General features: G+C 32.9%; 13 protein-coding genes across 13 annotated transcripts, besides 4 other annotated features; 4 read left to right on the top strand and 9 right to left on the bottom strand.

The window, feature by feature from the left end:
- Positions 1-1010: 1010 nt before the first annotated feature.
- On the top strand, positions 1011-2802 carry TVAGG3_0072610 (uncharacterized protein; the record flags this gene model as incomplete). The annotated part of the gene is made up of 1 exon (XM_001317407.1): positions 1011-2756. One exon carries the CDS (start codon positions 1011-1013, stop codon positions 2754-2756), a length of 1746 nt encoding a protein of 581 aa, XP_001317442.1.
- Positions 2803-2981: 179 nt separating this feature from the next.
- On the bottom strand, positions 2982-4133 carry TVAGG3_0072600 (glycosyltransferase family; the record flags this gene model as incomplete). Its single annotated transcript, XM_001317408.1, has 1 exon — positions 2982-4133. The coding sequence occupies one exon, from the start codon at positions 4131-4133 to the stop codon at positions 2982-2984; it is 1152 nt and encodes a 383-aa protein (XP_001317443.1).
- A 229-nt stretch (positions 4134-4362) lies between these two features.
- On the bottom strand, positions 4363-5053 carry TVAGG3_0072590 (ribosomal protein family; the record flags this gene model as incomplete). The annotated part of the gene is made up of 1 exon (XM_001317409.2): positions 4483-5040. One exon carries the CDS (start codon positions 5038-5040, stop codon positions 4483-4485), a length of 558 nt encoding a protein of 185 aa, XP_001317444.1.
- A 1080-nt stretch (positions 5054-6133) lies between these two features.
- Positions 6134-6760, top strand: TVAGG3_0072580 (Chain R 40s Ribosomal Protein S17-b; the record flags this gene model as incomplete). Its single annotated transcript, XM_001317410.2, has 1 exon — positions 6145-6534. The coding sequence occupies one exon, from the start codon at positions 6145-6147 to the stop codon at positions 6532-6534; it is 390 nt and encodes a 129-aa protein (XP_001317445.1).
- Positions 6761-6780: 20 nt separating this feature from the next.
- On the bottom strand, positions 6781-8559 carry TVAGG3_0072570 (AT-hook-like domain signature family; the record flags this gene model as incomplete). The annotated part of the gene is made up of 1 exon (XM_001317411.1): positions 6781-8559. One exon carries the CDS (start codon positions 8557-8559, stop codon positions 6781-6783), a length of 1779 nt encoding a protein of 592 aa, XP_001317446.1.
- A 266-nt stretch (positions 8560-8825) lies between these two features.
- On the top strand, positions 8826-9470 carry TVAGG3_0072560 (GTPase protein; the record flags this gene model as incomplete). Its single annotated transcript, XM_001317412.1, has 1 exon — positions 8831-9457. One exon carries the CDS (start codon positions 8831-8833, stop codon positions 9455-9457), a length of 627 nt encoding a protein of 208 aa, XP_001317447.1.
- Positions 9471-9744: 274 nt separating this feature from the next.
- TVAGG3_0072550 (protein C-terminal leucine carboxyl O-methyltransferase protein) lies at positions 9745-10623 on the top strand (the record flags this gene model as incomplete). Its single annotated transcript, XM_001317413.1, has 1 exon — positions 9745-10623. The coding sequence occupies one exon, from the start codon at positions 9745-9747 to the stop codon at positions 10621-10623; it is 879 nt and encodes a 292-aa protein (XP_001317448.1).
- A 75-nt stretch (positions 10624-10698) lies between these two features.
- TVAGG3_0072540 (uncharacterized protein) lies at positions 10699-11009 on the bottom strand (the record flags this gene model as incomplete). Its single annotated transcript, XM_001317414.1, has 1 exon — positions 10735-11004. One exon carries the CDS (start codon positions 11002-11004, stop codon positions 10735-10737), a length of 270 nt encoding a protein of 89 aa, XP_001317449.1.
- A 298-nt stretch (positions 11010-11307) lies between these two features.
- TVAGG3_0072530 (ribonuclease inhibitor domain-containing protein) lies at positions 11308-12705 on the bottom strand (the record flags this gene model as incomplete). Its single annotated transcript, XM_001317415.1, has 1 exon — positions 11512-12693. One exon carries the CDS (start codon positions 12691-12693, stop codon positions 11512-11514), a length of 1182 nt encoding a protein of 393 aa, XP_001317450.1.
- A 513-nt stretch (positions 12706-13218) lies between these two features.
- On the bottom strand, positions 13219-15020 carry TVAGG3_0072520 (protein polyubiquitination; the record flags this gene model as incomplete). The annotated part of the gene is made up of 1 exon (XM_001317416.1): positions 13325-14695. One exon carries the CDS (start codon positions 14693-14695, stop codon positions 13325-13327), a length of 1371 nt encoding a protein of 456 aa, XP_001317451.1.
- Positions 15021-15213: 193 nt separating this feature from the next.
- TVAGG3_0072510 (tRNA-splicing endonuclease subunit SEN2 family) lies at positions 15214-15951 on the bottom strand (the record flags this gene model as incomplete). The annotated part of the gene is made up of 1 exon (XM_001317417.1): positions 15335-15880. The coding sequence occupies one exon, from the start codon at positions 15878-15880 to the stop codon at positions 15335-15337; it is 546 nt and encodes a 181-aa protein (XP_001317452.1).
- Positions 15952-16081: 130 nt separating this feature from the next.
- On the bottom strand, positions 16082-17044 carry TVAGG3_0072500 (serine threonine-protein phosphatase family; the record flags this gene model as incomplete). The annotated part of the gene is made up of 1 exon (XM_001317418.1): positions 16107-17042. One exon carries the CDS (start codon positions 17040-17042, stop codon positions 16107-16109), a length of 936 nt encoding a protein of 311 aa, XP_001317453.1.
- A 232-nt stretch (positions 17045-17276) lies between these two features.
- Positions 17277-17311: a mobile genetic element.
- Positions 17277-17311: a terminal%2Cinverted (terminal inverted repeat of Kolobok-1_TV transposon ID:TVAGG3_0013400).
- A 2374-nt stretch (positions 17312-19685) lies between these two features.
- Positions 19686-20304: a terminal%2Cinverted (terminal inverted repeat of Maverick-1C transposon ID:TVAGG3_0072290).
- Positions 19686-20554: part of a mobile genetic element that runs on past the window's edge.
- On the bottom strand, positions 20305-20541 carry TVAGG3_0072480 (uncharacterized protein; the record flags this gene model as incomplete). Its single annotated transcript, XM_001317420.1, has 1 exon — positions 20305-20541. The coding sequence occupies one exon, from the start codon at positions 20539-20541 to the stop codon at positions 20305-20307; it is 237 nt and encodes a 78-aa protein (XP_001317455.1).

The following is a 20554-nucleotide window of genomic DNA, read 5'->3' as shown; positions in this document are numbered from 1 at the left end:
GATTTTCAATTTATTTTTATATAATTGACAATTTTATACGTTTAGATGAAAATAAGTGATTTTGCTTGAAATAAAAATTATTGTTTGTTTACAGCTATCAAATAGATTTTTGCTATTTTGATTAAAATTTGTTAATCAAATTAATAATTTTTTTCTAAATATCTTAAATATCTGGATCACTCACTGATACGATGAATTAAACGATAAAAATAATACAAACTCAACTGAGTTTCCTCTCTTTCAACCAAAAAATATTATGCAATTTAAATTAAATTGTTTATTCAAATATAAAACAAAGATGAAATAATTACAGTTATCATAAACTTTATGAATAACTCTGTAATTGGTTCAGATTTTCGTAAAAATATTTTTATTAAAATCGATAAGAATATGTTTACCTACTATCATCACATATCTATAAACAAGAGTAGAGTGATTTTTATCATCGAAACTTTTTAAAAGCTGCAAGCTGGAAGTAAAAATCTTGTTTTTTTTCTGAGTTAGTTGTAGAACTATTGATTCCCGAGTTATCATTGTGATGTAGAAGGATGTCAATGTACTGACTGAAGGATATGAAGTGAATTGAATTTCATTGAATTTCAATTTGATCAAATTTGTTGAAATTATATGAATGTGTCAACATCTGTATCACTCTCCTTCACTTCTTCCCTATTTTTTCGAGAACGAAGCTAGCTCAGCTTTCGCTGAGCAAATTGACACTTTTGATGCCCTAAACGTACATACTCTCAAATTTATCGAAAAAAATAATATTACCTAAACTCGTATATTCTTATTTTAAATATGATATTATCCTTAGATTCCACACTAGAATATATTTAAATCAACTTTTAAAAAAGTTCGAATCCTGCGCGTCTCACTTTTTAAATTTTCCAAATGGAAAATTATATTCTCCTAAAACGAAAACAATTTTCTGAATTGACATCCTTATTTTGGGAGAGATTTTGTTGTATAGTTTACAATTTTGGAGAATTTGTCACTTTTCTATAAAAATGTTATTGAGCAATGTTTTGAAGAAAAGTCCACCTTCTCTTCAAGCCAGAGCTACATCGCAAAATGTTTACAAAATAGATATCGTACCACTTCAATACCAGTCACTTACTGACCTGTTTGTCTCTCACAATACAATTTCGAACTTAAGGAACGTTGATCAGTTTCACCAGCTGAGGAGATTAATGGCTGAGTTCAACGAAATACAGTATATTGATGATATTGCTCCACTTAAAAATCTAAAACAACTGAAAGAATTAAAGTTGAACGGAAATCCTGTGTGCTACTATCCATTTTGGGAATATCACGTATTAAAATTCTGTCCGCAACTCGAAATGCTAAATGGAAAACCTGTTAACAAAGAGAACGTCAAATTCGCGATGATGGAAGACGATTTAACAAAGGCAGTGTACTATTTAGATTTGACAAATTTCATTATTCAGCAGAAAAATCGCTTACCACAGACACCAACTACGGAAATTTCAAATTTATTACGTAAAAAAATCAAAGCAGAAGATTTATCGAAGTTTCGACGCAAATTCGCTAGTGGTGGCCCTCAAGATATAGAGCCCTACAAGAATTACATAATATCTAAGTGCATTAATTCATGCAACTCAATTTCCTCGAAATTAACTCCTAAGCATGATAAGAAACTATCAGAAAACCACGTGAAATTCTTAAATGTCATGAAATCATGCGATAAAATGGATGATTTAGCCAAAGTAATGAAATTACAGCTGGGAAACGATTTAAACATCGGCGGCTTCCACGCAGATCAGGACTTTACCAACATAATTAGAGATGCGTTTAAGGACGATCCGAATGCCAGCCGCTTGATTCAAGATTGCATCGAAATTGCAAGCCAGTATGATCCCAAATCAGACATAAACAACTTAGATATTAACAAAAGCCCATCTCCAAAGAAGAAAAAATTGCTACCTCAGAAGAATAACCCTCAAAAGACAGAAGTACCAGAAATCATTAACAATAACCCTCACAGTAAGCTTGTTGTTGATCCAAACAGTATACTTTCATTTACTGCTGATCAAAAACCAAAATTATTTAGAATACAATCACAATCCCAGCTTACTATTGAACAAGATGACTTTTTATCCAAATCAATGACTCCAATAAAGTTAATTGAACCACCTGCCAACTTCGCTGTGACTCAACGAAGGAAATCTTATTCAAATATCCAGAGAAAAGCCTCTTTAAAGCAAAACGACGATGATTCCGATGGTGAAAAATTCTCAGATCTTTCATTTGAATCGCAATTACGTCGTGAGCTTGTTGAGCAGCGAAATTCCATGTCATCTCAGCTGTTTTCCGATGCATCTATGACAGACGAAGACAGAGCTCAGTCGGAGAAGTACTGGCCGCGCAAACGCCCTCCGAAAGTCCCTCTTCCGTCCTCCAAGGAAGCGAAGAAGTTCACAGACAACGACTGGGAGGTCAAACTCTTCATCGAGAAGAGACAGAGGGCTTTCATGAAGAGGGTGTTCAACGGGTGGAGGAGCACTCATCCTTCGAGGAAGCTCAGGAGGAGGAGCTCCTTCTCTGTGGAGTACCTTTCGAACGGACCTCCTGTTGTAGAAAATACTGTTGTTGGAGACAACTTCCTCAACGCGTTCTTGAACAACACTTCTTCTCAGCCTGATTTGAGAGTTGGATCTCATAGAAGGTCTTCGTTCAGCATGAATAGAAGATTGTCATATAACCCTTCAGCTTCTAGTCCAATAATTGAATAATTTTCATGTTTATATATATTTTGTTTTTTTGTTTATTAAATTCTTTATACTATTAGACCACATCAATATTTGAATACATCAATATGCAAAATAAACTTTAGTCTCAACATCAATTAATATTCATGAAGAAAGATGATCTTTTATATGTTTTATAGAATCGTTTTAAAAACAAACAGAAAGAAATATTTAATATATAAAACATAAAATACAATAATATAATATATATTATGGAATGTAGTGATACTCTGTAGAATTCTTAGGAAACTCTCCATTCTGTGCTGCATAAATTCCGATCTTTATTGCTCTCAATGCATCATCAATGACCAAGTAAACAGGCTTTTCAGTGTAGTGCCCGTATCCTTTAGTGCTGAATGCGAAATACATCAAATCATTTACTAAGGAAATCGCCATCATGTTGTAGTCGTTGAAATTGAGCTGAGCAATCACTAGTACTGATTTTGGCTGCATAAAAACAGCACGAACAAGATTTGAACCAGTAATTCCGAACAACAATTTAATTGTTGAAAAAGATCTAGCTGCAGCCTTAATTGTTGGATAGAAATCACTTAGATCTTCCCAAACTATGGTTGGATATAATTTTTGGACAATTTCTTTAACTTCGTCCAAATTTGCTAATCTTCTTCTTTTCAAGCTTTTGTCGCGATTCATCAATACATATCTTGTTGGCTTTGCATGTTCAACACCGTAAGCCTGTTTAAGTAATATGGAGAGATTTGCATGAGCTGTTGCTGGATGTCGGAAATAAGATGAAGGATACAGCGTTGTATGGATGGTTTTCGCAAATATCCATTCGCCATCTTTGAGATGGATTATTCTATCGTTGGTAAAATTAAGAGCATTTAGTAGATCCGTACAATAAGACAAATTCTCTTTAACTACTATGTGAGAGTGGGGCCAAACTTCACGAGGAATGCACATCAATGGTGCTAATACGTCAACAAAGAAATGCCCATATTCTTCTGCATAGCGATCGCCAATTGCAATCACAGAATCATATTTTCCGATGAGAGTATGATTGTATTGCGTATAAATGTAACGAAATGCTCTATATCCTTCCATAACATAAACATGTTCACCATTAGAGAACAAACTCCATGAATTTATGTATAAATTTTGCAAAATTGCATATGATGTTGATAGTTTTTGAGCGTAGTTGACTACTTTATCATGCGTTTGGAACTTCAATTTATCTCCTGAAGGGTATTTATGAGGTGTTAATTTGTCGATAATTAAATTATTCGGATTGACAGGGAAATTCTCACGTATTTTTACTAATTTTACTATATGCTTTGATGGAATTCTGCTTGAGCGCCTTAATGTTGTGTTGAAAAATGTAATTGATGGATTATTCATCATTTCGTATTGATAAAAGAATGCAACAAACAATAATCCGAATATTGCGCATGTTACTATAATTATGCTTTGAAATATTGAATGTTCGAACTGAGAAACATATTGAGGATTCGGAATCATTGTCACTTTTTATTTAATATTTAGTGCGTTCATATCTCAATTTTTGAATAAAATTCAGATAAAATTCGTATGAATTATAAAACGGAGGAAATCAAGCAAAATAATTATGAAAAATAAATGTTAGTGAATGATATAGATCTTATTATTTTATAATCTTTGGTAAAAAATTGTCCAAAAAAATAATTGTGATATTTTTTTGCTTGATAATATTTTATGGACATTGGAATTTTATTTACTCCTCATCAGCCTTCTTTGTCTGTGCATGAGCCCGCATACGTTTCTTACGGCCGAGCTTCTCGGTGGCCATGACGGAGGTATCTGCGTACTTGATGTTCTTCTCAGATTCCTTCCAAACAAGGAAAGCTGGCTGGTTGACAAGCTGGTTCTCGACAGAGATGTGGCGGTGGGAAACAAGAGTACGAGCGTGGTGGACAGAATTTGCAAGAGCGCGCTTGTGAACTTGTGTCTGGAGACGGCGATCCATAAGATCGTTGACTGTGAGAGAAAGGACATAATCGAGCTTTTGCTTGGACTCATCGAGAACACCGAGCTTTGTGAGGCGGCGAAGAAGAGCTGCACCTTCGAAGATACGCTTGGAATCGTTCTCTGGAAGGGTAAGAAGCTCACGAGCAGCGTGGCGGATCTTGGAAAGTGTGTATGAAACGCGCCAGATCTCACGCTTGTTCTTAAGACCGTATTCACCAACAACTTGAAGTTCCTTGTGCATGCGTTCCTTTTCGTATGGACGCATTGGTTTCTTGAATGTACGAGAGAAGTTGCGGCTCGACATTAGAGCTAGAAAGGATCGACCAAGACTTTACAAATCCGCTCAATTTGATTGTTGAGAATTGTGCAAAAATAATATAATAGATACAATGTAATGCAATTGAAAGTAATAATTATCATATTTTGATGCTCTGAGAGAGATTTTCAAAATTCAATGAAAATTTGTAAATTAAAAGTGACATTTCTCAATAGATTCCGAATATTCTTCTTCTTATGCAATTTGGACAATACTGAGTTAAAATTGATATTATATAGACTCTCAGAAATTGAAATTATTAAGATATATACCATAGTTAAGATGTGATTATCTTCCTCTTTGATGAGTTATCATTTTTTTGAGTAAAAACACTCACGATATTTCCAATTAATATGTGTGCTTGTTCGTATGCAGCAACAAATGTTATCTAAAAATATAATGAAATTTGCGATGCACAATAAAGTTTTGGTTACTATTCTTCTTTCTTTCAGAGACTTTTGCTCAGGCAATGTGCCTCAGATGGAAGGAATTCGACCAATTGATGTGTATTGTAGCTATTTAAAGGCCTAAGTTTATGAGTATTTCTCGAGAGGAAAACCTTGTATCCCAGATGAATTGATGATGGGATATGTTGCAACTATTAATAAAAGAGCATGCATCCTATATTTATCCGATTCTCATAAGTTCTGGTATCACAAAATCTGTGATTCTATCCCAACAATTTACTCTCGATTTTTTATTTTAAATTTCTCAATTTTCTCAATTCCACATGGATTACCTGAGGACAAAATACGGCAGTCCCAATATGCATATTGGAGATGGTGTTTCTCACAAAGGTCATCGGCATTTTTATGAGATGGTGAATTAATGCTTAACATCATTATCTTGTGATCAGATATAGGCCATTTAATCAAATATCTCCAATGGATTGAATATAATTAATGACATGCAGCACAAACTCTTCTCTTTCTTCGGCAATGAATTGAATTTAATTAATTTAGGAAATAGGAAAAATAATTTAGAGTAAATTACACATTAACCGCTCGTAACTTTACTCGCATACTCAATTTGTGGTAATCAAAAAAATATAGTAGAGCAACGATTATAGCGGTTTTGGCCCCCTTTTCAACAATGGGACGTATTCGTACAAAGACAACCAAGAGAGCCGCTCGCCTTGTTATTGAGCGTTTCTACGGCCAACTTTCCTTCGATTTCCAAGACAACAAGCGTGTTTGCGATGCTGTCGCTGATATTCCATCAAAGCGCATGCGCAATAAAATCGCCGGCTACGTTACCCACCTTATGCGCCGTCTTGAACGTGGACCAGTTCGTGGTATTTCCTTCAAGCTTCAGGAGCAGGAGCGTGAGAAGCGTGATAACTGGATGCCAACAACCTCCAAGCTTAACGTTCCAAAGATCTTAGTCGACCCAGAAACAAAGGAGATGCTTGCCGCTATCGGCCTTGGCGAAATGGAAGGTGTTGAGGTTTTCACACGCCGCGCAGGTGCACGCCAGCAATAAACTTTTTTAATACTTCTTTAATTTATAACGCTACAAAAAAGTATGTTACCAATAAAAGTTTAAGGCATTACAAAAGCAAAATTAATTTATAATTTTTTTTTATTACCAAAAAGACTTTACAAATTTAAATGGTATTATACTACTTTAATGATGGTCTGAAATTCTTATCCAAAAATCTAATATCAAATAAGAATTGTGTTTAAAGTAAAAATTATCATAACAAAACAAAAACAAAATACAAGCCAATCAAAGGAATGTAAGTTCCAGAAGTTTGAATGTTTCATTTTCATCATTACATTCGAATGAAAGGTCAACTTCGGGAGCAGCGTAAATTCTTGGGTGTTCTTGCCCTTCTTCTGGCTGATCAACCGAATATTTTCTTCCATTCAGAGAAATTGTGCCCTTTCCGTTGAGATGAATGTATTGTCTGCTTCTTGCGAGCCTGTTTATGACAAGAGGACTTCCGAAATCAATACTAATTACTTTTGTATTGAGAGTTGGTACTTTTGTATAAGGTTTGACTGATTCTTTTTCGGATGTTTTCTTTTTAGGAACTCTAAGTCTATTTACTTCTTTTTCGGAGTCAGTTACATTCTTCCTAGGTCTTCCTCTCTTTCTTTTGACTTCTGTTTTTTCAGGAGTTTCTTGTTTTTCCGCATTTTCTTTCTTTTCTTCTTTTGGAGGTTCTTCTACTGGTTTTTGAGGTTCTGGAGGTGGTGATGATAGTTTTTCTTCTTCTTTCGGTTTCTCTTCTTGTTGGACTGTTGCTGTTTTGCTGCTATCCAAAGTTTTTTCAATAATTTTTTCTGGAAACTCTCTAAAATCAGGAGAAAGATGCTCTAACGATGGACCAGTGATTTCCTCTAGTAAGAGTTCGAATTTATCTAATTTTGATGTATTATCAACAGTATTTTCAATTTTAGTTTCATTATTATTTATTTCTTGTTTGTTATCTGTGTTTTCCTTTGTAGCATCATCTATTTTTTGCAATTCTTCATGTTTTTCTGAAGTTTTCGGAGAATTATTTTGTAAATTTTTAGGAGTTTCTGCGTTTACTGAAGAAACCGTTAAAGGACTATTCTTTGGACTTTGTAGTGGCTTCTTTGGAGTGCTTTGTTTGCTTTCTCCGTTCGGATTCTTCCGAGGTCTTCCTCTTTTTCTTTTTGTTGGAGTTTCTGGTTGATCTGTTCCTTCTGTATCGTTTTTATCGCCTTTTAGTGGTTGTTGAAGAAGAACTGGCGAATCAGAAGAATTATTTGTTTTTTCTGGAGTTTTAGTTAGGTTTTCTTTATTACTTTCATCTGGTCTTGGTTGATCCTTTTGGTTTTGTTTGTTTGATTCGTTATTTTCATTTAATTTTTGTTCTGCTTCATTTCCAGAAATTTCTGTAGGTTCGGGAGCTTTTATTTCTTGTTCTTTGTTATTATTTTCTTTTTCATGTAAAGATGAACTTTTTTCTTCTAAAGGAATATGTTTTCGCGTAGGAGTCTCGATATTATCGAATGTGTCTTTTATCTTCGTAGACAATGATGTTTTTGGACTGTTTTTCTGTTTCTTATCCTTTTTATTTGGTTTTGAATCTTCATCTTTTTCTAATTCATCTTGTTGACTTGATGATTCGCTAAACTTATTGTTTTTCTCAGGTTTCTGCTTTTCATTATTTTTCTTTTCGGGAGTTTCCAAAATATTTTTTTCAATTTGAGATCGTTTTTGAGCAGAACTTAGTGCTTTTTTTGTTGACGAATAGTCATCATAATTCTGTGACTGTGAAAGCATTTCCTCTTCAAGATCAAAAATATCTTGATCTGGTGTTGGAATTTCGTTAGATGGTTTTGGGGACGTCATTGATTGTATTTCTTTTATAGTAGGAACTGCTAATTTATCGCTATTGTTTGTCGATTTTTTGGAATTTGATGTAGATGACCCTGAATTTTTTGTTTTATTGGATGATTCTTTCTCGGTATTATTATCTTGTACTAACCTTGCAGGAGGTTTAAATTCTCCTTGCTTCTTCGATTTCTCCATTAACTTTAATGTCATGAAATCTAGAAGTCACTCAGCATTAATGATCAATAATCATAAACGTGGCATTATAATACTGCAGGCCAACCAAAATATTCCTGGCAAGGAGTAATATATCATGAAAAAATAAATAAATCATTTGATTTTCGTTTCAATTCGGATCCTCATCGAAATTTCCCTATATCACATGATTACATACTAATTGCTAAGCATTATCATAATTTATTCGGATCTCAATTTAAAAAATTGTCAAAAATAATCCAAATTTCCTAAAATGTCATCTGAGGACCTTCGCGTCATTTTTGTCGGAAATTCCCAAGTTGGCAAGACAGCATTAATGAACCGTTATGTTGACGGTGAGTTTTCATCCACTGAACAAACAACAGTGAACCCAATCTTCACTCCAAAATCAGCCACATCAGCATCTAGTAAGGAAATCATGATGCAATTATGGGATACAGCTGGGCAAGAAAGGTTTCAATCTCTGAGTCAAGTTTTTTATCGAGATGCACATCTAGCTGTGATTTGTGTAGATCTTAGCGAGCCTTCAACTATTGATACCATATCTCTTTGGAAAGAAAGAGTTCTCGCTCACGAACCGTCATGCGCTCTTATTGCTGTCGGAACGAAATTAGATTTAGTTTTTTCCGAAAATAGAACTAAAGTATTAAGTCAACTATCAGAAAAAGCAACTGAATGCCAAATATCTAGCTACTATGTTACTTCCTCAAAGACTGGTGAAGGAATTGAAGATTTATTTACTCAAATTGCTACATTAGGAGAAGATATTCTCTCTAAAAAGGTAAATAATGATGATGGTAATAAAAGCGTGCGATTAGATGATCAACAGGAAGGAAAGGCTAAACCACCTACAAAACCTTTTGATAACTGCTGCAAGTAATCTCAATATCAGTCATATTCTACGGATATTCATTTTAATACTACTAAAAATGTTGTAATTGTGTTTTTATAAATATCATTTTGATCTATTCAAATGTTATGATTGATTTTGTGACATAGTTAAAAAGATATATTGTTTTGTTATAATGATTTTTACGAAATGCAAACAATAAAAAAATATGTATCTAGTTTCCTTCAAATCATTCAATAGATCTTGAGGAACATAATGCATATGTTATTGTGATAGTATTAGATTAATATGAAGCGTGATATTTTTCAAAAAAATCAATGAGTGCTTTTAGAGAACTTGGCTCAGTCGAGGATACCGCAATGGATGCCGCCAATGCAAAACTAAGTGCTGTCCAGCGCGGTTATTACCATGATAGGTATATTGGCTGCTTCGTTCCTCAAGAATTAAAGCAATTGCCTCCAATGAATCTTGGTTACTATGTTAGAACGCAGGCAATCTATGTAGCAGTCAAGAAATTCCATGAAATTCACGGATCCAATATGCAAGTTGTTGTTTTGGGCTGTGGTTACGATACTTTATTCTGGAGGCTCAGAGACGAAAAGATTACAGTCAAGAATTGGTTTGACTTAGATATGCAACATGTTGTCAATAAGAAATCTAAAGTTATCAATAGCAATAGCTTCGAACCGATGGATAATTATCATTTATTCTATGCCGACTTATCAAAACCAGAAATGGTTAAGCAAGAGCTTAATTCACACGGATTTGAAGATATTCCTACAATATTTATTGATGAATGTACACTTATTTACGTCGATCCAGTTTCTGTTGACGAAATCCTTAAATTTGCAGCATCACTTAAGTCAAATGCCTTCATTAGCTATGGTATGGTCAAACCAGATGACCAATTTGGCAAAATGATGGTTAAGAATTTTGATGGCTTTGGAGCTCCTCTAAAAGGCATTAAGATGTATCCAACAGTTGCATCACATAAAGATAGATGCATCAATGCTGGTTTCAAGCATGCCAAATCAATAGATTTAAATCAAACAATGAAAGTTGTAATTCCAAGAGAAAACTTCATGAAAATCATGAGGCTTGAGATGCAGGATGATCCAGATGAACTTGCTTACATGCTTCAACATTATGTTTTAGCTGTTGCTGGATCTGATAGTGAATTTGTCTCAATTATTTAAAAACATATCATATTTGTTTGTAAATTTGAACTAAACTATTTCTTTGAAAGATTTTGTGTATGTTTTACATAATATATACTATTTATTCATATCAAACAAGCAAACGAAAATTTATTGTGGATAAGGAGAAGTAAAAATTGGTTCTGTTGTGTTTGGAACACCTCTATGACGTGCAATATCTTGTAATTCAAACATTTGTTGTTGTAACTGAGTCCATATTTGATTTGCAGGCAGTTGTGTTTCTGTGCAATCCATTTTATCAGTTCTTCTCCATGGATCGATCAAACTACGATTGAGAAAAGATTTAGACATCGGATCGGGAAGGTCATTGTCGAATGAGTATTCTTCAGGTTTTGATTTGGATGGAGCACTAGATTTCATTGAATATTTATACGTGAAGGATTAATTTTGACATGTAAAGTGTCAATTTGAGATTTTGTTTGTCTAATTCTGACCTAATCAAAAAGGTATCCTATACGAATTTAGACTTTAAAATTACTCCAGTGCGTACGTGATCTTTATTATCATGTGTGAATGCTTTTTGTAACAAATCAGATATAAGATTCAATATAATGTAAGAAATAAAGAAGATATCATATAGCATTTGTTTAATCTGCTGATTAAAACCATTTGAAAGAGTTGCTTTGGCTCAATTACGCAAATTTAAAGTGGAAAAAATTATTATTGCGGAAATAACTATTTTATAAGTTTAATAAAAAGAATGATGAATGCAATAGGCTCGAAAAATTCAGCCAAAAATGAAAGATATTGAAATAAAACAATTTCTATTAATTTTTTTTTTTCAAATATTAGATTGAGGTTCTTCGTTCATAGATTCTTGCACAGACAATGTGCTCGAAAAAATGGAACAAAAAAAAAATTTAATTTTCAAGGACGTCTTCTGTATCCTCCTGAGATATCAAATGGCTTGTCGTTGCTATCTCTTCTTGCTAAATTAGGTTGAACCAGATTTTGTTGATTTTGTAATGAATTATCAACGGGTTTTCCCCATTCGTGAATTGGGACGTAATTTGGGTCATCAGGATTATTATTTGGGTCTACTGTCACTGTGACTTTCACAGTTTTAGGTCCTTTATTCGAATTTACGTGTTTAGAACGTGATTTTCCATTCCATGACCCAGATTTACCAAAAGATTGATTAGAAGATTGAAACGATGGCTGAGGCGAACCCATCATTGGCTGATATTGGTTGAATTGTGCCTGATTTGGAAAAGGTTGTTGATAAAAGCCCATTTGAGGCTGATACATGTTTTGTTGGTAATTTGCATATGGTGGAGGTGCATAACCCATCGGAAGATTAAATCCAAATGGATTTTGGTTCATAAAATTTTGATTTGGTTGCTGCCAACCAGAATTCTGCTGATTAAATGGTCTTGTAATACCGAATGGTGCAATTATATTTATTCCAGAGAACTCTGGATTTAAATTTGGAAGAAAATTAATTGGATTTTGTGAAAGATCTAATGTTTTAAGGTCAGGAAGAAACCATAAGAGATTGTTTAGATTGTCAATGATGGAGATGTAGTTTTTGGATAGATTTAGAGCTCGTATTTTTATATTTTTTGAAAGTGCTTCGCTTCCAAGGTAGAAAAATAGATACTCTAGATGTGATTGATCTGTTATATTAAAACTATGACCTTTTGGGGAAATTTGACACATTTTTCCAAATATATCGGATAAATCCATTGTATTATTCGAAAAATTCAATTGAAATATCTTATCTAGAATGTGATTCTCCTTTTTAACAGAGTCTGGGTAGCGTGTAATCCATAATCTTGTTTGCGAAATCATTGAACCATTTAAACTCAAAACTATTTTAAATTGATTATCATTTGGTACAGAAAACGCAATACCATTTGGTGTTGTCCTTAAATTTCTAATATCTAAGATACTCATAGTTTTACTTTTAACAAGTGATTGAATAAAATTGATAATTGTATTTAGAGGCGTGTTTTGAGGATATCTAGCAATAAGGACAGAATAACGAACTCTAGAAAGATTCATATCATTCGATCGCCGTTGTTTTAATTCAAATTTTTTCTTTTGCATAATATGAAAAGTGACAATTTGACATATGAAAATTTTGGTAAAAATTCGCCAGAAATATTGTGATTAATCAATAACACCATTATTCCATCTTCGATACACAATTACCATGAGTCGATAAAGAAATGTTCCCGATTGACCTTGCAATTCTCAAAGGCTCAATTCCAAATTCACAAGCACATCAATCAAGATACTGCAACTGGAATATCATGAGATTAGACATACTAGTTGTCAGTCTAATATGTTTGAATAAACTTTAATTCGCCCAATAAAGCTCCATGCACCGATAAATTGAAACTGTGTAATTAGTTAAAGCGTGCTAATGCTATCATTGAATGTGGTACAATGCTTTTCAATAATAAATGATTAAATTATCAACACAAAGAAGTCTTCGGCGGTTTGTTGATCAATTTTGATCAAAGAACGTATTGATAAATTTAGAGGTATTTACGAGCCATTGTCAATCACTTTTTAAAGCCTAACTCAAGACCTATTATCAATTAAATATTTAGAGAATAACATTATCCACTCAATAAAAGAATTTTTTTAGTTTTAAATATTTTTTTTGATTTTCCTTACATCACAACAATCAAATATATAAATATATATAAATAAAAACTTAAATATAATAAAATTATTTCTTTTGATTTCGTTTTTGGAACAATAACTTCAGTTCTTCTCTCATACTCTGCAAGCTATTCTCCATTTGATACACCATATTTTCCATTTCATCAATTTTTGAATTAAATTTCTGATAAATCTCTTCATCTTCGCCAGAAAATTCATTTTCTTGTACATGGTGACTATCCTTATGCTTTTTAGCAGGTTTCTGTTTCGGTTTTGGCGGTTCAACAATTTCTTCTTCTATTTCATCATTATTTTCATTATTTTGGTCGGAAACTATATCCAAAAAGCTGTTGAAGTCAAATTCTGTAACATCTTCCTCTTCTATGGCTGCGAAATCGATTTCATTTTGAGGTTGATTTGAATCATCAAGATTTTCGATTATATTTGTAAGAGTTAAGTTATCATTGTCATTCTTTTCTTCTTCTGGCTCTCCAATGTGGTCTTTATCGAAATCCGAAAATTTCATTGAAGTAATTGTCAAATCTTCATCATCATCGCTTGACAAATTATCTCTAATATGCATTTCCAGATTTTGGAAATATTCCAGGGCGTTGTCTTGGCCCGGAATTCTTCCTTCGATCTTTTTATCGAAAACATCATGTCTAACCTCTGTTAAAACTCTCAGGGCTGTCTGTCCTGGAGTTTCTTCCTCTGGTTTTCCTTTAAGGAAGTTCGTAAGGTCGTAATGGCAGATTGGGCAGACACTTTGTTGGGAAATCCACTTTTCTAGGCATTCGAGGTGATAGACATGACCACATGGAAGCTTCTTCGCGTTACCAATTGTCATGGAATCACGGCAAATTAGACATATTGAGTCAACTTGTAAATTTTCAGGGGTAGCATCTTGTAATTCCTTGTTAATTACATCCAGTATGCCATGCCAGACTCGAATTGCTTGAAGACGTGAAGTTAAACTGAATATGGCAATAAATAAATTTGATAATGAGAAAAGAAGACTAGGTAACGATTTGATAGATCCGGCACATAAGATGTATAAGAAGAGAACGATCATTTTAACGACATCAGCTGCCATATCGCAATGAAATTTCTTTGAACAACTTTCGTAGGAATTTCCAAGTTGTCTGTGATCAAGAATGAAAATATGATGTAACCGTAAGCATTGAAGTATTTCTATAAGCGCGACAAGGTAAATTTGGACATGATAAGCGGCGATTCGATTTGAAACTGAGAATTTGTGCATATGATAGATTATAAAATGGAAGTTGATGAATAAGCAAATCATTTCTGCTGTAAGAAGTCCTATGTGGACTTTCAGTTTTGGCTCGGCCGGAAGAGTATAAATTGAATTTACTCGGCCAAGCAGTAGAAAACCAAATGCACGTAATCCTACGTATATGGCAAATGTGAAAAACTCCATGGTGATCTCATTTGGTATTCCAACATGATAAATCACTAATTGTATTAAAAGTAGTTGAACGTTCTTTTTTACAGAATCTAAAATCGACGAATTTGTTTTACCGATGACTTTATTTTGAAATATGCAGCATAACGCGTATATTATTGACATCAAGAGATTAAAACTCCCTAAAAAAAGTTTTTTTTGCTGACAAATCAGCGTCCATACAGCAAAAGGCGTCATACCCTTATGAATGTATGGTGATATGGTTGTGAGAAAAACACAAACAGAGAAGGCAAAATAAATAGGATAAGGCGCCATAATTTGTTCTGTACGATAAGCAAAAAAATTCCTTCTCAATTTTAAATATTTTCAGTTTAAAATTTTGATCTGTCATGCCATTAATTGCAAATACTAATAATTAATTGGAAATAATGAGTTGCTTTGGGATAGGCAATTTTCCATAAAAAGTGACGATGTAAGAATAAGGATACAAAAAAAGATAAATGAATTTAAACAATATTATATACTTTTATGGAATAACAAACAAAACTATAATAGATATCAAGAAATAAGTCAAGAAAAAGTCAAGAAAACATTGAGTATAAAATAAAAGGTATATGCTAACAATAGATCTAGATCCATTACTTCTCAATGTAATTAGCGGAACTTAACTCTCTTAACAATGAAGGATTCAATTTCGAATAAATCAACAGAATCTGGATCAGAGTAGTCAATATTATCTGTATGTTTAACAACACAGAGAATTCCTCTCTTCTTGAGAAACCAGCCAATTCTTGTAATGGTTAAGGCTTCATTTTCAAAATTATCCCAGTTCTCTAGAATTCTAACGATAAAAGATGAATGAACTACTTCTGGATGATCATGATATAATACAAATTCGCATCCAAATACGGATCCATCCCTAACAACCCATAATAACGACCTATAATATCTATAAACAGAATAATTCCTAGCAAAAATGCCATTTTGAGACAATCCTGAGCAAATGTCCCATAATTCTTTTCTATTAAATGAAATGTTGACTGATTTACATACATCATATAAGAAAAATACTTCGTATGCACTTAAAATGCATTTTTCTCCAAGCATTCTTCCAAATGCAAACTTCTGAACTAATTCATTTCGAATTGTAATCGATGAAGTAATGAAAAATATTGAATTTTCATAAGAAACATCAATCATTGGTATATCATCATCTGGGCAAAACTTCCCTTCAATGATCCCTTTAGTTTTTATAATAGGTTCATATGATTCCATATTCTCAATAATTTTGTCACTTTTTTATTTTTAATTTCGCAATTCTGAGATTATAATCAATAATTTCGTCAAAAAACGATGATATTTTTAAATCCTTATAGAAATAGTGATAGATTAGAATATAATAAACAAACAAATAAAATTTAGAAATTTAAACAAAGTATTGGGATAGAGATGTGTCTTCAACAATCTTTCTTTTGTCATTAGGACATGCTTCGAAGTAAGTCAGGCTGTAAAATTTACCTGAATCAAGTTCAATTTTCATAACTGTTGCTTTGTTGCCTGCTCTGTACATGTAATTTGGAGCAGACCAAACAGTGTAAAGTTTGTCGTTGAAATAACTCTGGAAACCATTCATTGCAAGCTGATGAGAACGTGTTATCAGTTGAATCTTGTTTTGATGGCAAAATGCGTCTACTTGACGTTTTCCGAACATCCATCCAGCTCCTCTAACATTTGGCCGCCATTCTGTGCAATCTGCGTCTGGATCGCTCCAAACTAGGTCTGCAAACGGTCCAGAAGTCGGTAAATCGATCTGTCTATCAAACATATTGATTGAATCGATTAATGTGATACGAGGAGATAACCCTCCATGAACACTAAATATTTTATTATCAATAACGGCGGCTAAAGGTAATAAATCGAAGATTTCGTTGCAAAGTAACCAAATACCGGAATGTCCAAAGTTCTGAAGTGTCTCTGAATAAAAGCCGTAAGCAGCATTGACAGTTCTGCATTCATGATTTCCTCGGAGCAAGAAAAACTGCTTCGGATACTTCACTTTATGTGCTGCCAGATAAATAAATGTATCCAGAGAGAACCTACCTCTGTCGACGTAATCTCCCATGAAAACGTATTTCAGATTTTTTGTTCCTTTCGGATTTAGTGTATCAAACATGTTGAATAAATCATATAACTGACCATGAATATCCCCTACAATGTATGTTGGTGATTGAACTTCGATAATTGTGTTTTCGTTGTAGAGAATTTCTTGCAATTTTGCGAGGACTTGAAGTACATTGCTTTCTTCTACCGAATTACCGCTTCTAATTGATGAAATTATATTGTCTACATTAAAATCTGTCATCGAAATTTTGAATTAAAAAGTGTCAGAATTCATATCAAATTTACATTTCTTATATTGCTTTTGAAATCAAAATATAGCTTGTAAACTATCAAAAAATAGCCCTAAAGCCTGTGAGCACTATTGTTATATAAGGAAGAACTAAGCCAATCTTAAATGGTGTACTATTTTGTCAATATTTCTCAATTCGACAAAATAGATCAAAAAAAAGAATATTTAAAATCAAACAATTTTTAAGGGTGCCCTATAGACGATAGACCACCCTCAGAAAAGCACCTTTAAGGTTATTTCTGTTAAGCTTTTATCTCGTTCAAGAGAGAGATTTTTTGAACTTTACCATATCATAATGCTTAGTTATATTATGACCAATCTCTACGATTTTGAAGATTTAAATTACGTTGAGAATTCATCGATTTTGTGATTTTTTGATTTTTTTTCGAGTTTTTTTGATTTTTTCAAAAAAAATAAAAAAGAAAGAAAATAAGGAAGGCATATAGTGTTTTCATTAAAAACAAGTATTACAGTAAACAATGTCGCCAATTATTGGTTTTTTGAAATAATAAATTTGAAAAATGAAATATTGAGCATATATTCTACCCAATATCAATTGACTGATTAAATACAATATATATCTTTGCTTTATTCATTTTGATTACTTTTGTATTAAAAAAACCGTAAAATTTGGCGGGATTTTAGCTCTTCCTATGGAGTATTCTATTCCAATCATGGAAGGATACACAATTGAAGAGATATTAATAACATATAAAGCTGATGACTGCCAAAAAAGGGTCTATCATCGAACTGTTTATTCAAATAAGAAACCTTTTTCGCATTTCATTAATCTAAACCAGCTTAATTCAAAACAAGATCATTCACAATCAAATGTTAAGGAAGAAACAATATTCAACGTCAAATTTAAGCCTGGAGTTCCGTATAGTGACGTTGTCAAGAATCTTCATACTTACATTTCTCTTATATCTGGTGCAGGATTTTCAAAACACATCGAATTGGCATCATTCCTAAACTTTCATTGCCCAACAGAAACTACATTACTTGCGCATCTAAAGAGCATATTGCCAGATCTTGAGAAAGTTGCAACAGCAAGTTGTGAAGCTAATATACAAGAAATTCTTAAACATGATTCAGAATACAAATTTAATGTTTCATTAGATTGCGCATGGAGTTCTAAGCGCGATGCTTTACATGCCGTCATTACGCTTATAGATATAAATACAAACAAAATATTAGATTTTAGAATAGTTTCAAGGCATCCAGAATTAATAAAATTCAAAAGTCCCAAAATTTTGGTTGAACCAAAAATTTCACCAGGATTAATGGAAAGCTATGCATTACGTGATATGTTGAAATCTGATTTATGGAAAAAAATAAAAGTTTTTTGTTCAGATGGTGATGTTAAAGATTCAACAATGATAGAGAATTCTGGTGCACAATTATCACATGTAAGAGATCCAAATCATGTGATAAAATCAGCATTTTCAAAAATTGTCACTAAATATCCTAAATTTGAAAAAATATTTAGGATCCTTTTTGCATGCCCAACATTAAAACCAGAGCAAAAGGTTCAGAGATGGATGGGATTAATTAATAGATATCCAGGAGAATCACCAGAGCATATCGAAAAAAGAGAAATTATTACAAATATTGCTCCATTGTTTCTAAGAATCAGCAAACAATATCATACAAATTTCAACGAAGCTTTCAATTCATTGAAAGCACATTTAGTCCCAAAAAATCTTCGTTGGATTATTGGATTTCCAGCCAGAATTTTTGTTTCTGTATTTGCGTATAATGAAGACAATTGGAAGACAAAACTAAGAAGATTAATGGGTATAGATGATTCTTATTTTGATGAAGATATTTTACAAGTTATATTAAATTTCGAAAATAAATCCGATTATGACCATATCAGAAGAACTTCGGAAAACTACAGAAATCATAACAGATGCGTTCATTACATTCCAGATGAAATTGACACAGAATTCGCTGACTTAGTTCCTCATAAACCGTCAAAAGATGGATCCAGATCCGAAAAAATTGAATACACTGACGATGAGGATCCGCCAGCGGATGAAGAACCGTCAGAATCTGAAAATCTTTCACTTCCAACAGATTATCCAAAATTCAACAAAAAATCTATATTTGGTTCCGATATCAAAGTACCACCAGATTGGGAAAGGTTTTCATTTTTCTTCAAGGCGAAGGAAATTCCAGATGATCCTCAAGAATTCCAAAATTTATTATCCAAATTTAAACAAGATCTTTATAATACGTACTCGTCTTTAATTCGTATTAATGAAGAAAACAGCTCGGCTGTTGCAGTTTACGATTCTCAGCAAGCAAAAGAAATTATGAATTCAGCTTTTACTGATTTTCATAACTTTGAGAAAATTAAGATAAACGCAATCAATTATCTTAACGTCCTCAGCCACAATCCACCATCTCTTGAAATGATAGCAGATTTTCATCCTGATTTGATACAACTTCCACAGACACTCAGAAAAACTCATGATAAGCCTAAAAAACAAAAGCTTGGTATCAAGCTTGGAAAAAATCTCAGTTTTCTTGCCGTTATTGTTCAACTTATTACATTTCGACCATTAATGCACAAACTATTTGACGAATTATAGTTAGTATGGCTTAGTTGGGTACGGCGGCACTGTGTTCCACCTTACCCAAGATAACGGTTTGACACTTTACAAAAACCGCTAACGTATATTTTACAAATCAAACGCAAAAACTAACTTAACCTTAAATATTTACAAAACCGCCAACCATTTCACCTCACTAACGAAAAAATAAACGTTCTCATAAATTTTCTTCTATATCTTCATCGTCAATGTTAACTCTATTGTAGTCATACTTGAAGTCATAAAGTTTCTCAAGTTTTGAAATGCATAGTCTTGTTAACTTACCTTCATCATCATAAGTTTTTATAAAACTACCATGACAATCTTTATACACAGTCAATGTATAATCTACTGGTCTAGGATGAAGTGTAAAGAACATGTTATACTCAGGAAGGAAGAATAAATGTTTAAATGTATGTTTGTTATATTTTTCGATTTGTATGAGTTGCTTTTGTTCTGTCATTTATATAAAAATAATTTTTAAAAAATAAACTTAAAAATTAATGATATCACCACCCTCACACGTATGAAAACATAGCACAAAAATAAATTTAGGTGAAGTGGTGAGATCTCACCTCTTTTTTCACCTGTTTTTTCACCCTGTTGAATTCATTGCTTTATAACTCTCTTCCTTTCTCCAACTCTTCTAACTTCTTCTTAAGTTCAGCAATGTTGTCCTCATGAAGTTTAATCTTCCTTAATATACCTTCTCTATCTAATGGTTGCTTTATCTTTCTAAACTGAACTCTACCATCCTTCATAGTATGAATGTAAAAACCTTCTGGAATAGTTCCTGATTTAATGTATTCTACCAAAAACTTTTGTTTCATTGCTTCAGTGACTTTATTTGTCATTTCAATCAAATAA

The sequence above is a fragment of the Trichomonas vaginalis genome, chromosome IV, assembly GCF_026262505.1.
Source record: "Trichomonas vaginalis G3 chromosome IV, whole genome shotgun sequence".
In the NCBI taxonomy this organism is placed as follows: domain Eukaryota; phylum Parabasalia; order Trichomonadida; family Trichomonadidae; genus Trichomonas; species Trichomonas vaginalis.
Note: the sequence above shows the minus strand (reverse complement) of the source record. Positions and strands in the feature narration are given on the sequence as shown.